The following is a 12,689-nucleotide window of genomic DNA, read 5'->3' as shown; positions in this document are numbered from 1 at the left end:
GAGAGGGTCCTTAGAACACAGGATGTCAAAGCTGAGAGGGTCCTTAGAACACAGGATGTCAGAGCTGGGAGGGTCCTTAGAACACAGAATGCCAGGCCTAGGAGGGTTCCTTAGGACATGGGATCTCAGAGCTGGGAGAGTCCTTAGAAGATAAGATGTCAGAACTGGGAGGGCCCTGAGAACACAGGTAGAATTGGGAGGTTACCTTAGAATATATAGAATAGAATATCAGAGCTGGAAGGGACCTTAAAAACACAAAATGTAAGAGGTAGGAACAAGCCTAGAACTCAGAATTTGGAAATGGGTGGGCCCTGAGAACACAAAATAACAGAGTTGGGGGTGGGGAATACCTTAGAATACAGAATGTTCCAGCTAGGAAGGGTCCTAGAAAAGAGAATGTCTGGTATGAGCTGGTATGAGAGACAGCCTAAGAACAGAGAATGACAAAGGTAGAGGAAGACATAAAATATGAGAGCTGGGCAGAGCCTTGGAACACAAAATTAGTTCATAGAATATTAAACACAGAAGGCCTTTAGGAATCAACTTGTCTGACCCCCCCTTATTTTATCAATGAAGAAATGACTGATCCATGCAGCCAATTTCTTTCAGAGTCAAGGACTGCATCTGTGGCTCCTGCCTCTCAGCCCTGGATGGGCTCTTCACTCCCACAGTCCTTCAGCCAGTAAATGATACAGCTTAAAATACTTTAGGGAAAAGATGGTGATTTTCCTTCCCAAATTCTGCAGAGTTAGCCAGAGGTGCTGAGAGATATGAGAAGAGCTCCCCCAGCCCTTGGGATGCCATCCATTCCTCTCTCCACCCCACCCCACCCCCTCCACCCACCACCCACCACCCACTCCTTCCTTTTTCCTCCTTCATCGGTGGTCTCGGGTTGCCAGTAATTTACAAGTCTCTTACATTTTAAAACTTAATTTGCCAATTCCCCTTGGAGGCATTTTTTATTCTCACAGACTGTCAGCCTGGCCAGGCCACAGGAAGCAGAATCCATAAAGGTTTACATTTATTACAGGCTTTCAATTAGCTAAGTTTGAGTAATGTGGCCCTTGATTCATCGATCGATAAGCCAAGAGTGTAGATCATCAGCTCCTCCGAAGCCCTCCCTGGACCACATCCCCTCCCCCTCACACACCCTCTACATTTCACTAGCCCTTTCCATATTTATTATCACTTAAACAAATTTTTTCAGAGGTACCTTGCACTTGACATGATTTAATATCAGCCAATCCTCTGGCCCCTTGCTGAAGAGTACAAATGTTTGCTTGATGTAAGATGCATTTAAAGCCTCATCTTCTTTGATGCTAAATGGAAGCCTAGAAAACTGTGAATCTACTAAGTTGCTTTTAAAGCTTCATTTTCTTTGATGCTAAATGGAGGCCTGGGAAAGTGGTGAAGTCCAGAGAGCAGAGGACATTTCCCCAACCTAAAGTAGGAGTCTGGTGCATCCATACAGAATTCATCAAGATGGATCCCAAGTCCCAGGGCAACAGTTCTCTATTCCTGAACAGCAACCAGACCTGCGCACCTCCCTTGTGACCCCTAAATCAGCCATGACCCAGTGGCTTCCAAAGCCATGACAAGTTCTGGGTTCAAATCCTACCTCCGGTGATTCAATTCTACAAGTTCTTACCAGGTTCCAGTACTTGTGGGTTCTTGGGTCAGAATCTTTCTAGATTTGGCTTTCCCCATAAGTGAATAAATGAGAGGATTAAATGATCTCTAAGGACCATTCAGACTTTGGGTCTGGGAAAGGATGAGAAGGACCTCAATAAGTTGTTAAATAAACAAGCAAACAGGGAAATTCATACACAACTAAAGAACAAAATCTTGGGATTTTGAGATGGAAGACACATTTGAACATATAACCTCAGAGCTAGAAGAGAGGGCAAGTAGGAAAGCCGGGAAGGACCCTGGATGATAGAATGTCAAGAGCCGAAAGGTCTCTTCCAAACCTCTCATTGTACTAAGCCCCAAGGTGTCCCAGGTCACCCAGGTTGTAAACTGAAGAGTTGGACTTTAAACATACAGGTCCACCACCGGCAAACCTTTGTCTTCAAGCACTTAATAACAAAAAAAGAGAATTCCAGTGGGGGAGAGAAATCCAGCTGGAAAGTAACAGAGGCCATGATTTTGAACAGACAGAAATACCCTCCCTTCCCCTGTTTCCTACAAAGGATTCCTTGCACAAGGCCCTCACCCACCCACCCCCATTCCCTGGGTAGATTTCTGTTCAGGAGAGGAAAAAAGAGGCAGAAAATGGTAAAGAGAAAGAAGATATCATTTGAGAAAAAACAGATTTCCCCAAGCACCCTGCCTGTACTGGCTTTGGATTTCTGGTTGTTATTCCTATGCTGATTCATGGAATCATATGATTATACTTTTTTCATTATTATTAACACCCATGAGAATATTAACAGCTCCCATGTATTGTTTCAAGATTTACAAAGGGCTTTCTTTACCAAAGTCCTTCTGGTAACACTGGTATTATCCCTCTTTTACAGATGGCAAATTGGAAAAGAATTTGCCCACATCATTCTAGTTAGAACCACAGTCGGACCCATTCTCAGATCTTCCAGCTGGAAGTCCAGTTGCTCTGTAGTCCCACTGCAAGCGTGGCACTTGTAACCCATGAGGTCCTCGGGGACTGCCCTCGGGAGGCCCCAAGTCTCCCCCCTCCCGCCCCTGCTTCCAGGCCCTGTCTTACCTGAAGTCTGAGTCACACTGCTCCGGCTGTCACCGTGAGCAATGTGTTGTGACTCCCCAGGCTGACAGTTTTACAACAAACATGTTAAGCTCCCAGTTGGCAAAGTGAGGGAAAGAACCCTGGGGGAAGAGCCCCCTCGGAGTGAGTGGTTGGCCAAAATCCTTCCCCCTCTGGAAAAAGAAAGGAAAATCCCAGCGTCCTTTGTCCCACCCCACAATTCTTCCCCTCCAGTGGGCTAACTTAAGATTCTTCTGCCCTGTCCCTCTGAAGAGCCGGCTGAGTGATGGGGCACAAATCAGAGGAAAGGGACCGAGCCCTTGCTTAGACAACCTCTGAAGCTGAAACCATCCTGCAAATGGAAAATGGAGGACACGGCATTTGTACCTTGCAGCTCACCAGGCTGTGTGGAGAAAGATTTTTGCACAAATTGCCATTTCTGTTCTCAGATTCATCCCGGGAGACCAGTTTACAGAATGGAGGCTCTCGGGTGAGGATCCTAGATGCACACTGAGTCTACTGTATTTTTTCATCTCCTAAGCAAATTCTCACACTTCCCCTGAAATTGCTCTGCCAGGCTGGCACCTCGGGGACCCAGCTCTTGGAAGGTGTTGGAGAGAGACAATGGCTCAGCAGCCACGCCTTGGAGGAAACAGGCCGCCTTTTCTCCTACTCGGGGTGGGGGCTGGGGAGACACAGTACACATGGATTCCCTTGGCCCTACCCCAAAAAAGGGAATGCTAGCCTAGTCCAACAACTGATGGCAGGCATTACAAAGAGTGGGGGAGATTCCCCAAAGCAGTCCAACAATGAACAGCCATTCACTGGGGCTCCCAACCCCAGCCCTGGCAGGAGAAGTCCTAGAATCCAGCCAGCCTCATTCCCCATCTGTGATCTCCCAAGGGTGACCACCTAACTGGTTTTTCCTCTCTCTCTCTCTCTCTTTCTCTCTCTCTCCCCCACCACCACCACCACCTTTCTTCTCTCCCCCCACAGAATGGACCACAGAAATAAGACACAAAAAGAGGTTAGACACAGGAACAGTCCCTTTTATTGTACATTGCAGAAATAGCCCTGTGTTGTGGTTAACAGTGCACCATATACACAATATTGAATTAAGAAAAGGGAGGGAGGGAGGGGGAAGGGAAAGGGGAAGGGGGCAACCGGAGGGGAGGCAAAAAGAAACCTCTTTGAGGTCTGTCATCCAAAGTTGCAAACCCAAAAGAAGAAAGAAAACTAAATGGTGAAAAGACCCCCCCCACCCCCAGTCCCCTGCGCAAGAGGCATCTCTGCAAACATCATGCAAAAGGGAGAGCGGTTCTGCCTTAAGAGAAAGCCCGATAAATAACCCAGAAAAGAGAGACTCCAAGGAAGCACTGCTTTACATGGGTTCAGGGAGTACAGAAAAGGGGAAGAACCAAACCAAACTGCCTTTTGGCATTTCCAGATATTTGGCACTCTCGTGATCACATTTTTTGTACAATCCATTCATTGAAGAGGATGAATCGCCACAACACCGGGAGGAGGAAAGAACAGGAGTAAGGGCTCATACAACAGATAGAAGAAGGCTTTTTTTTTTTTCCCCTTCCTTCTCCCCCCACATGTAAAATCCGTCCATGTGAACTGGAGCCCGGATTGCTTGCAAGCAGTCCAAAGGACAACAAGCTTCACAGCACATTGAAAACAGAAGAAAACTCTTCCTCCTAGATGGCATTCCTTAGGGAAAGTGGGTTGGTTTTTGTTCTGTGGATCTCACGCACATCCCACCAAGGAAGACCTTCCAAGGTGGCGGGAAAACGAAATAGAATAACTATCTATATATCTATATATAAGTCATTCTGGTTTTTTCCTTTTTTTTTTGTTTTTGTTTTGTTTTGTTTTACACACATCCAAAGATATGAAGGTTTCTGTAAAAATGAAACGGACAGCATTTCACATCTAAGTGCACAGAATCATTTTTGCCAGATGGGAATAATGTAAACAAAGGGCTGACTTTCAGGGCAGCCAGATCAGCAAAAGGGGATGCCAGCCCCCCCCCCTCCCACTGGGAACCCAGAGACATTTTGCTGGGCAGGCGGTTGTTGCTGCTGCTGCTGCATTATTTAAAGTGGCTGGAAATCCAGGTCTAGAATTGCGCAATATTCACTGTATATAAAAGGAAACGCATATTAATTTGGACAAACAGCTGCAGCTGCTGTCAATTTCCTTATGAGTGTGTGTGTAATATCGATTCATTTCTTGGATAATTTTTTTCTTTTTTAATCTTTTTCTTTTTTTTTGTTTGTTTTTGTTTTTGTTTCTGCAGAAGACCCTAAAGCCTTCCTGTCCTTTCTATGCTTACACCTCTTCTGTCCCCAGGCCTGACATAAGATACAGGTTGGTGGTGTGTCCGCATTGTGGACTGCAGGCTAGAGTAATGAAGGTTTTTTTTTTTTCCGGTGCTTTTTTTTTTTGGCCAATAAACTGTGTGAAGTTGTTGTGTTTGTTATCATCGGTTTCTCCCTGAACTCAGTGTCTTTGGGGGGCTTTAAACACCAGGAGGGGCCTTGTCTGTCATATTTTTCAGCACGTCATCAATCCTATCATCTTCAATAACAACTGTAAGGCAGAAAAGAAGAGTGAAGAATAGTAAGCAAGGCCTTTTCTCTGGGAGAGGGGCAGGGGGAGGAGAAGGAAGGAGGTCGAGGGGAGGGGGCTTCTCCCTCTCTAGTGCATACTTAATGGGGCGCCTGGGCTCTCCCTTAGCCCCAGTTATCCCTTAGCTTTCCTCCTCTGCCCATAAGCCTCTGCCCTTGTCAAAGCTACTTGGGGGGGGGGGGAAGCCTAGGCTGAGGGATGGATTAGGGACAACCCGAGGGCTGGTGGGAAGCCTGATCCCCCCCCCCCAGCACACACCCCCATAGGGCTTAGTTATTGGGGAAAAGGGGCTCTCCTGGCCCTGGGGGGGGGGGAAGAGGGAGACAAGGCAGGCGAACAGCAGCCTCTCTGCTGTCAGCTCTGGATAACACGGCCAAGGGTCCCCGTGGGGCTGGGGGCGGGGCCGGGGAGGGAGGACGGCAACCGGGCCCTGGGCATGGGCCTGGGCATGGGCCTGGGCAGGGTTGGGAGGGAGGGGAAGGGAGGAGGTGGGGGTGGGGGGGAGCTCCCCGGGGAGGTTCGGGGAGGGGAATCCCTTTTCTGGCTCTTTTCTCTCGCTCCTCGCCCAAACTTGGCTCTCCGGGTCTGGGGGAGGGAGGGGAAGGGGAGGGGGAGCTTATTTATTTTTGCTTCTCGTGAACAGGTCTAGGAAGGGGGGGCCCGGCTGCAGGAGGCTCCGGCCCCCCGGCCCGCCCCACTGTGGCCCGGGCCCCCGGGCCGGCTCCGCACTGGCACTGCGGCGGTGTGGAGGGGCCTGTCCCCGCGCCCGGGGGCAGCGGGGGGCCGCGGGGGGCGCACAGGGGGTAGCGGGCCCCGGGGGCCAGGCGCGCGGGGGGCAGCGGGGGGCCGCGGGGGGCCGCGGGGGCCGCGGGGGGGCGCGGGGGGCCAGGCGGGCGCGGGGGGCCGCGGGGCGCGGGGCACTCACCTCTCTTGCTGCGGCCGATCTGGCCCAGCTTGGGCGGCCGCTTGTTCTGCGCCGCCCCGAAGAAGTTGTTGGTGTCCTGCAGGCGGCAGGTGAAGATCTGGCCCACGTCGCCCCCGTCGCCATAGGGGCCCAGCTTGTCCTCGCTGAACGGCAGCACCTCCGACATGGTCTCGGCCGCGGGCCCGGCGGCGCCGCCTCCTCCCCCTCCGTCCCCGCCGGCGGCGGACAGGGTCGGCGCTGGGGCGGGGGGCGGCCGGGGCGGGGGGTCGGGGCCGGGGGGCGCGGGGCGGGGGGCCGGGGCCGGGGCCGGGGCGCCCGCAGCTTCTCTCGGAGCGCCGCCGCCGGCCGCAGTCACATCCTCGGCCCCGCGGCGCGGCGCCTCCGGCTCTGCGGGGGGCCCCGCGGGGCCGGGCGGGGGGGGGAGCCCCCGGAGGGGAGGGGGAGCCGCTGGCCGCCCCGCTCCCGCCTGGGCCGCCCGGTGCCGCCTGGGCCGCCCGGTGCCGCCTGGGCCGCCCGGTGCCGCCGCTGCTCCCGCCGCCTGGAAGGTCCGGAGGCAGCTGAGGCGCGAGCGGCGCGGGGCCGGGAGAAGAGGCGCGGGGCGGGGCGGGGCGGGGCGGGGCGGGGCGGGGCGGGAGCGGCGGGGGGGGGGATCCCCGGCGCGGCGGCGCGTCACGGAGGCCCGGCAGCCCCGCCCCCGGCACGCCCCGCCCCCGGCACGCTCCGCCCCGCGCCTCTTCTCCCGGCCCCGCGCCCCGCCCCCGGCACGCCCCGCCCCCGGCAGCCCCGCCCCGCGCCTCTTCTCCAGGCACGCCCCGCCCCCGGCAGCCCCGCCCCCGGCACGCCCCGCCCCGCGCCTCTTCTCCCGGCCCCGCGCCCCGCCCCCGGCACGCCCCGCCCCGCGCCTCTTCTCCCGGCCCCGCGCCCCGCCCCCGGCACGCCCCGCCCCGCGCCTCTTCCCCAGGCACGCCCCGCCCCCGGCACGCCCCGCCCCCGGCACGCCCCGCCCCGCGCCTCTTCTCCAGGCACGCCCCGCCCCCCCGGCACGCCCCCGGAGGGGCGGGGCCTCAACCGGACCGCGGAGGCGGGGGGGGGCGGGGCGGGCGCCCGGGGACACGGGCCGGGGAAGGGAGGGGGCCTGGCCGGGAAGCCCAGGCGCCACAAAGGGGCCCCCCCCCCCGGCTCTGACGCACCCCCTCTTCCTCCTCCCCCCAGCAGCTGGCCAGCGAGGAAGCCTGACCCCCGCCCCCCCTGGCCGAACGCCAGGGGGTGGTTAATGATTGACCGTGGACTTGACCTTCCCGCCCCCGCGCAGCCGGAGCCCGAGCGCCCACCGGGCCCCGGAGGAGGGGCAGCAGGCTCCCGGGAGTGGCCTTCGGGGCGGGTGAGGAGGCCCGGCCTGGGGTCACCCCCCCGCGAGCCCTGGGATGCTGAGCCCCTGAGGTGAGGCCAGCCGGGGTGCCACCCCTCATCCCACTCTGCACCTGCTCAGGCCTGCGGGAACCTCAGCTCCGGGCGGCTCTAAGCAGACCCTCCCTCCCTCCCTGTCCCCAATGTCATTTGGAAAAAGGCTGGGGTCTCTGCTCCTCTGCTCTCAGGAGGAAGGGGGAAGGGGTTCTGGAGCGGCTTGGAAGAGCAGGGGGAACCCCAGGGCTCTAAGAGGCTTGTCACCTGCCCAGATGGCTTGCTAGGAGGAGGCCGAGGAGTGTGAAGGATGCTCGGAGCATCCCAGAGCTCCCGTGCCACCTGCTCTCCGAGCCTACAGATGTTGTGCTGGCTGGAGCTATGCCCCACCACAGAGGGGCAGTCACCCACCCAAGGTCACACAAGCATGTTGGGGGCACAACTGGGAGATTAATCCACATCTGCCAATTCTAGCATCTGCTCCAAGGACTTCAGCCATTCAGAAATGGGTGTGGAAGCCTCCTTTATGGAGGGCAGGTTTCTACCTGTCTTATGCTTTGTCCTTCATTTCCAAAGAAGACCCTGTCATCGGGGAGGTGATGCCATGACAAGCACATGGACTGAATTTAAGTGAAGAAGGGCTGGCCTAAGTCACCAGTCTCACTTTCTCCTCCAGAGCCATCTGGACCCAGTGACCACATATGGATCAGGATGACAGGAGATGGCCCTGGATATGAGGCAATCGGGGTTAAGCGACTGGCCCAAGATCCCACAGCTAGTAAGTGGTAAATGTCTGAGGATGAATTCAAACTCCCATCTGCCTGACTCCAAGGCTAGTGCTCCATCCACTATGCCACCCAGCTGCCCTCTACCTATCTTAGCTGCTAAGGGACCTCCCCAAGAAACCTCAGCACAGTCAGAGTCTTATCTTCCAAAGAGGAAATGAAAGAGGCTCCCCAGTACCAAACAGTCCCTTATGATCCAAGACATAAAGCTGGAAGGGGACACAGAACCCAGGTGGTGATGAAAGTGGACTTGGAGTCAGGAGAGGTGAGTTAAGGTACTAGCCCGACCCTGGACAAGACAGCTTGGTCTCAGATAACCTCCACTGCAAAACTGGGATAATAAACCTTGCACACAGTCTACCTCACAGTCTTTAGAATAAATCATTGTGGTGAGGATAGCTCTTTGCAAGATTTGGACAGTCCTAGATATGAAAGCTAATATCATCTTTGCTCAGTGGGCATCAGGTAAAAGAGACTTTCCCCCCCCAGTTACACGAGAAGGTGGTTTTCAACATTTATCCTTTTGCAAGGTTTTGAATTCCACATTTTTCTACCACCCTCCCTTCCTTCCCCTCTCCCCATGGCAGTAAACAATCTGATATACATTATACATGTAGAATCATGTTCAGCATGTTCCTAATTCCAAGAGGAATTAGAACTAAGGGAGGAAAAAGCCACGAGAAAGAAAAAAACTACATAAAAGAAGTTTTAAAAAGTAACCATAGTTTGCTTTTCTCTGCATTCAGTCTCCATAGCTTTTCCTCTGGTATTTTCCATGATGACTGTTCTCTCATGATTGTCTTTGCTCACTGAAGTGCTGAGAAGAGCTGCCTCCAACATAATTCATCATCTCACAATGTTGCTCTTACAATGTTCTGAGTACCATGTTCTCCTGCTTCTGCCCACTTCATTCAGCATCAGTCCAAGCAAGTCTTTCACTCTTCTCTGAAGTTCACCCACTTCCGATTTCTGATAGAACATTAGTACTCTGTCACATTTATATACTATGACTTGTTCAGCCATTGTCCAACTGATGGATATCCCCTCGATTTTCAATTCTTTGTTACTACATAAAGAGCCATTATAAATGTTTGTACATGTGGGCTTTTCCCCTTTTTTATATTCTCCTTGGGATACAGAACAAATAGTGGCATACACCTTTGATCCAGAAATACTGCCACTAGGTCTATATCCCTGAAGGATCATAAAGGAGGCTTCTCCATCCATTTCTGAATGGCTGAAGTCCTTGGAGCAGATGCTAGAAAAACTTCTTAGGAGAGAGACACCCAAAATGAGGAGGAAACCAGCCCCATTAATCTCATTTTGCCTCTGGAACCATCTTATTCCCTGGCAAGATTAGGACCCTCACCTCCAGAGACCTGCCCTATGGTAAGCTAAGCCTCATAAAGCATCACAGGGTTGTCCTGGGATCATTCATGCTGTTAAAGAATCAAGGGAGACTGGAAGGCTGTATAAGTTGTCATGGGACAGTAGACCCATGAGGGCCCTTAAGAAGAAAGGCTGTCAAAGTTGGAAGAGCCCTCAGAATATGGAATGGTAGAGCTGGAAGAGAACCTCAGAAACGGGTATGTGTAATGTCAGATTTTAGAAGGCTCATACAACATGGAATGTCAGCTGGGAGGGTCCTTAGAACATTGAATATCGAAACAGACAGGGCCCTTAGAAGACAAAATGTCAGAGCTGGGAAGGACCTTAGAACATAAGACGTCAGAGCTCAGAGGGACCTTAGAGAAGAGAATGCCAGATATAGGGGGATAAAGGATGTAAAAACAGAATTTTATTATTTCAGTACTTTTGCTTATACTCCAATATTCAACTTTTCACATGGTAGACCCTTGGCAAAAGTTTGGGGATTTAGATCATACAATAGGAGAGTAGAAGGGACCTTAGAAGCCATCTAGTGACATTTTTAGGTTGAGATGAATCAAGGTCTAGGAAATGATGGCCCAATGTTACAGCCAGTATGTGGCAGAATCAGGATGAGAGACCACTCTTTCCACCAGTTCTTCTAGCAAGACTCCATAGAAGTCACAGGCCCTGCCCCTAAGAACAATTGGGTTCCAGAGAATTTGGGGTGCATTGGACTCAAACTCAAGTCCAGTATAGGGACAATTGGGGGATGCTACAGGAAAAGAGTAGAGATCATTCAGTAATTCAAAAACATAGCATTTGTTGTATAATGACATACAAAGATAAACCAGAAATTGTGCCTGCCTTCAAGGAGATGATATTCAATTAGGAAAGTTATCACAGGGCACAATGAACTAAAGCACAGGAATCAATAAGTTTCTCCTCACACACATACACACACACACACACACACACACACACACACACAGAATCCTGATGGATAGTAAACTCTTGAAGGCAGGAGCTGCTTAATTTTATCTTTGTATCCCACCAATGCCCAGGAAGCTGGAATTCTTATATTTATTAGAGCTGTCAGATGTTCAAACAGGTCGCCTTTAGAGATCATGTGCTCTCAGGTGCTGGAAATGTCTGCATAGAAGCTGAATGGCTACCTCTCAGGGATACAGTGGAGGGATTTCCTGAATTCAGGCAGGGGGTTGGATGGGACCAATGGTTCTCAAAGCATGATCTTCCTGGGGTCTAATTCCCAAGACCCTTTTAGAGGGTCTTTGGGGTTAAGATGATTTTCATAAAAGTACTAAGATGTTCTCATTTCAAATACAGTCAATATTGATAGATAAAACCCACAAAACAAAAAGCTTTGAGAGTCAGGATCCCTAACAGTTTTTAACAATATAAAAGGATCCTGAGACCAACGAGTTTGAAAACTGCTCTATCATGTGGTCCAGCCAGTCAGCTCTCCTATTCATATATATAATACACACATATGTATAATATATATTATATATATAATATATATATACATCTCTTCTGATGAACTCTAAGCTCCTTCAGGGTAGGAACTGTTTAATTTTACTTTTGTATCCCTGGCTCATAGCAGCTGCTTAATAAGCTTAATGACTTCTTTAATGTAAATGTTCTCTCTCTCTCTCTCTCTCTCTCTCTCTCTCTCTCTCTCTCTCTCTCTCTCTCTCTCTCTCTCTCCCTGCTCTGTCTCTGTCTCTCTCTATCTCTGTTTTTGCCTCTGTATATGTATCTCTCCATCCCTTTGACAAATGGAAAAACCAAGACATGGTGGACAGAAAGAGGGAAAGCCCCATGCAGGAGGGTATGCCAAACGCTTGGAGGACAATGGAGACATCTGAAATCCCAGGGTCAGTCCAGAAAAGGTCAGCTCAAAATTCCAGGCACACCTCTCCCAAACCAATGTCTGGCTCTGATTCTAGGTCATCAGTGGGGAACCTGAGCTGTGGGCACCCATCCCACTGGAGGGGAGAAGTCCTGCTGAAGACCAAACAGACTTCCTTAAAGGCGGGCTGCCTGTTCCCGGGAGGCCAGGTCACAATTAAGTGTTGGCCAGAGAGGGGGTAACCACAGGCCAAGAGCCAGACAAAAACAAGGAAAGCTCCTCTCCTTCAACGGCAGTGAGCAGCCAGCAGCTCTCCTCCAATCCCCACGTAGGACTGGGGGCAACTTGCAAGCCCCCTGGTGCCCCCATCCCCCTTTAAAAATGCAAGCAGATGACTTGAATTTAAAATCTTGGACCTTTCAAACTCATCTTGACTAAGACCCTCATGTTATAGAGGAGTTAAAGCCCAGAGAAACCTCTTTGTTCAGCAGTCTGCTCAGAGTCCTCTGTGTCACAGTGTCAGAGGAGAAAAGACCAGAGAAAAGAATCTCAGAACAGGCAGAGATGGTTTCATTTAGTGTATTTGTATCCTCAGAACCTAGCAAAATACCTGGAAAACAGTAGACATTTAAATGATGATTACAGCATAGAATGTCAGAGCTGGGTGGGTCCTTAGCACATCTTCAGATACTATTAGAATATACTACATTAAAATGAACTAGTTCCTGCTCTCAAGGAAAATGCATACAGTATTGCAAAATAATGTGCATAATTATAAATAAGGGGGTGGCTAGGTGGCGTAGTGGATAAAGCACTGGCCCTGAAATTAGGAGTACCTGGGTTCAAATCTGGCCTGACACTTAATAATTACCTAGCCGTGTGGCCTTGGGCAAGCTACTTAACCCCATTTGCCTTACAAAAAAAACTAAAAAAAAAATTATAAATAAGGCAATTTTGATGGGGGGGGGGATGAGAAAGTAG

At 51.6% G+C, this 12,689-nt stretch overlaps 1 protein-coding gene and 1 long non-coding RNA gene across 2 annotated transcripts in view; both read right to left on the bottom strand.

Annotated features, from left to right (window-relative positions):
- The window catches only part of LOC141491155 (uncharacterized), a 41,479-nt gene extending 37,861 nt beyond the window's left edge, over positions 1 to 3,618 (bottom strand). Inside the window, exon 1 of the long non-coding RNA XR_012469492.1 lies at positions 3,107 to 3,618. This is a non-coding gene — a long non-coding RNA (uncharacterized LOC141491155). The remainder of the gene's footprint in view (positions 1 to 3,106) is intronic.
- Positions 3,619 to 4,940: 1,322 nt separating this feature from the next.
- Positions 4,941 to 6,517, bottom strand: CAMK2N1 (calcium/calmodulin dependent protein kinase II inhibitor 1). Its single transcript, XM_074191789.1, has 2 exons — positions 6,282 to 6,517; positions 4,941 to 5,317 (listed from the first exon to the last, which is right to left on the bottom strand). Exons 1-2 carry the CDS (start codon positions 6,445 to 6,447, stop codon positions 5,247 to 5,249), a joined length of 237 nt encoding a protein of 78 aa, XP_074047890.1. The 5' UTR covers positions 6,448 to 6,517; the 3' UTR covers positions 4,941 to 5,246.
- Between the last annotated feature and the right edge of the window lie 6,172 nt (positions 6,518 to 12,689).

The sequence above is a fragment of the Macrotis lagotis genome, chromosome 1 (genome assembly GCF_037893015.1).
Source record: "Macrotis lagotis isolate mMagLag1 chromosome 1, bilby.v1.9.chrom.fasta, whole genome shotgun sequence".
In the NCBI taxonomy this organism is placed as follows: Eukaryota; Metazoa; Chordata; class Mammalia; order Peramelemorphia; family Peramelidae; genus Macrotis; species Macrotis lagotis.
Note: the sequence above shows the minus strand (reverse complement) of the source record. Positions and strands in the feature narration are given on the sequence as shown.

Coding starts and splice junctions, on each gene's coding strand:
- CAMK2N1 (XM_074191789.1), bottom strand. CDS start 6,447: ATGTCGGAGGTGCTGCCGTTCAGCGAGGACAAGCTGGGCCCCTATGGC. Junction 5,318..6,281: donor GATCGGCCGCAGCAAGAGAG/GTGAGTGCCCCG, acceptor TCTGCCTTACAG/TTGTTATTGAAGATGATAGG.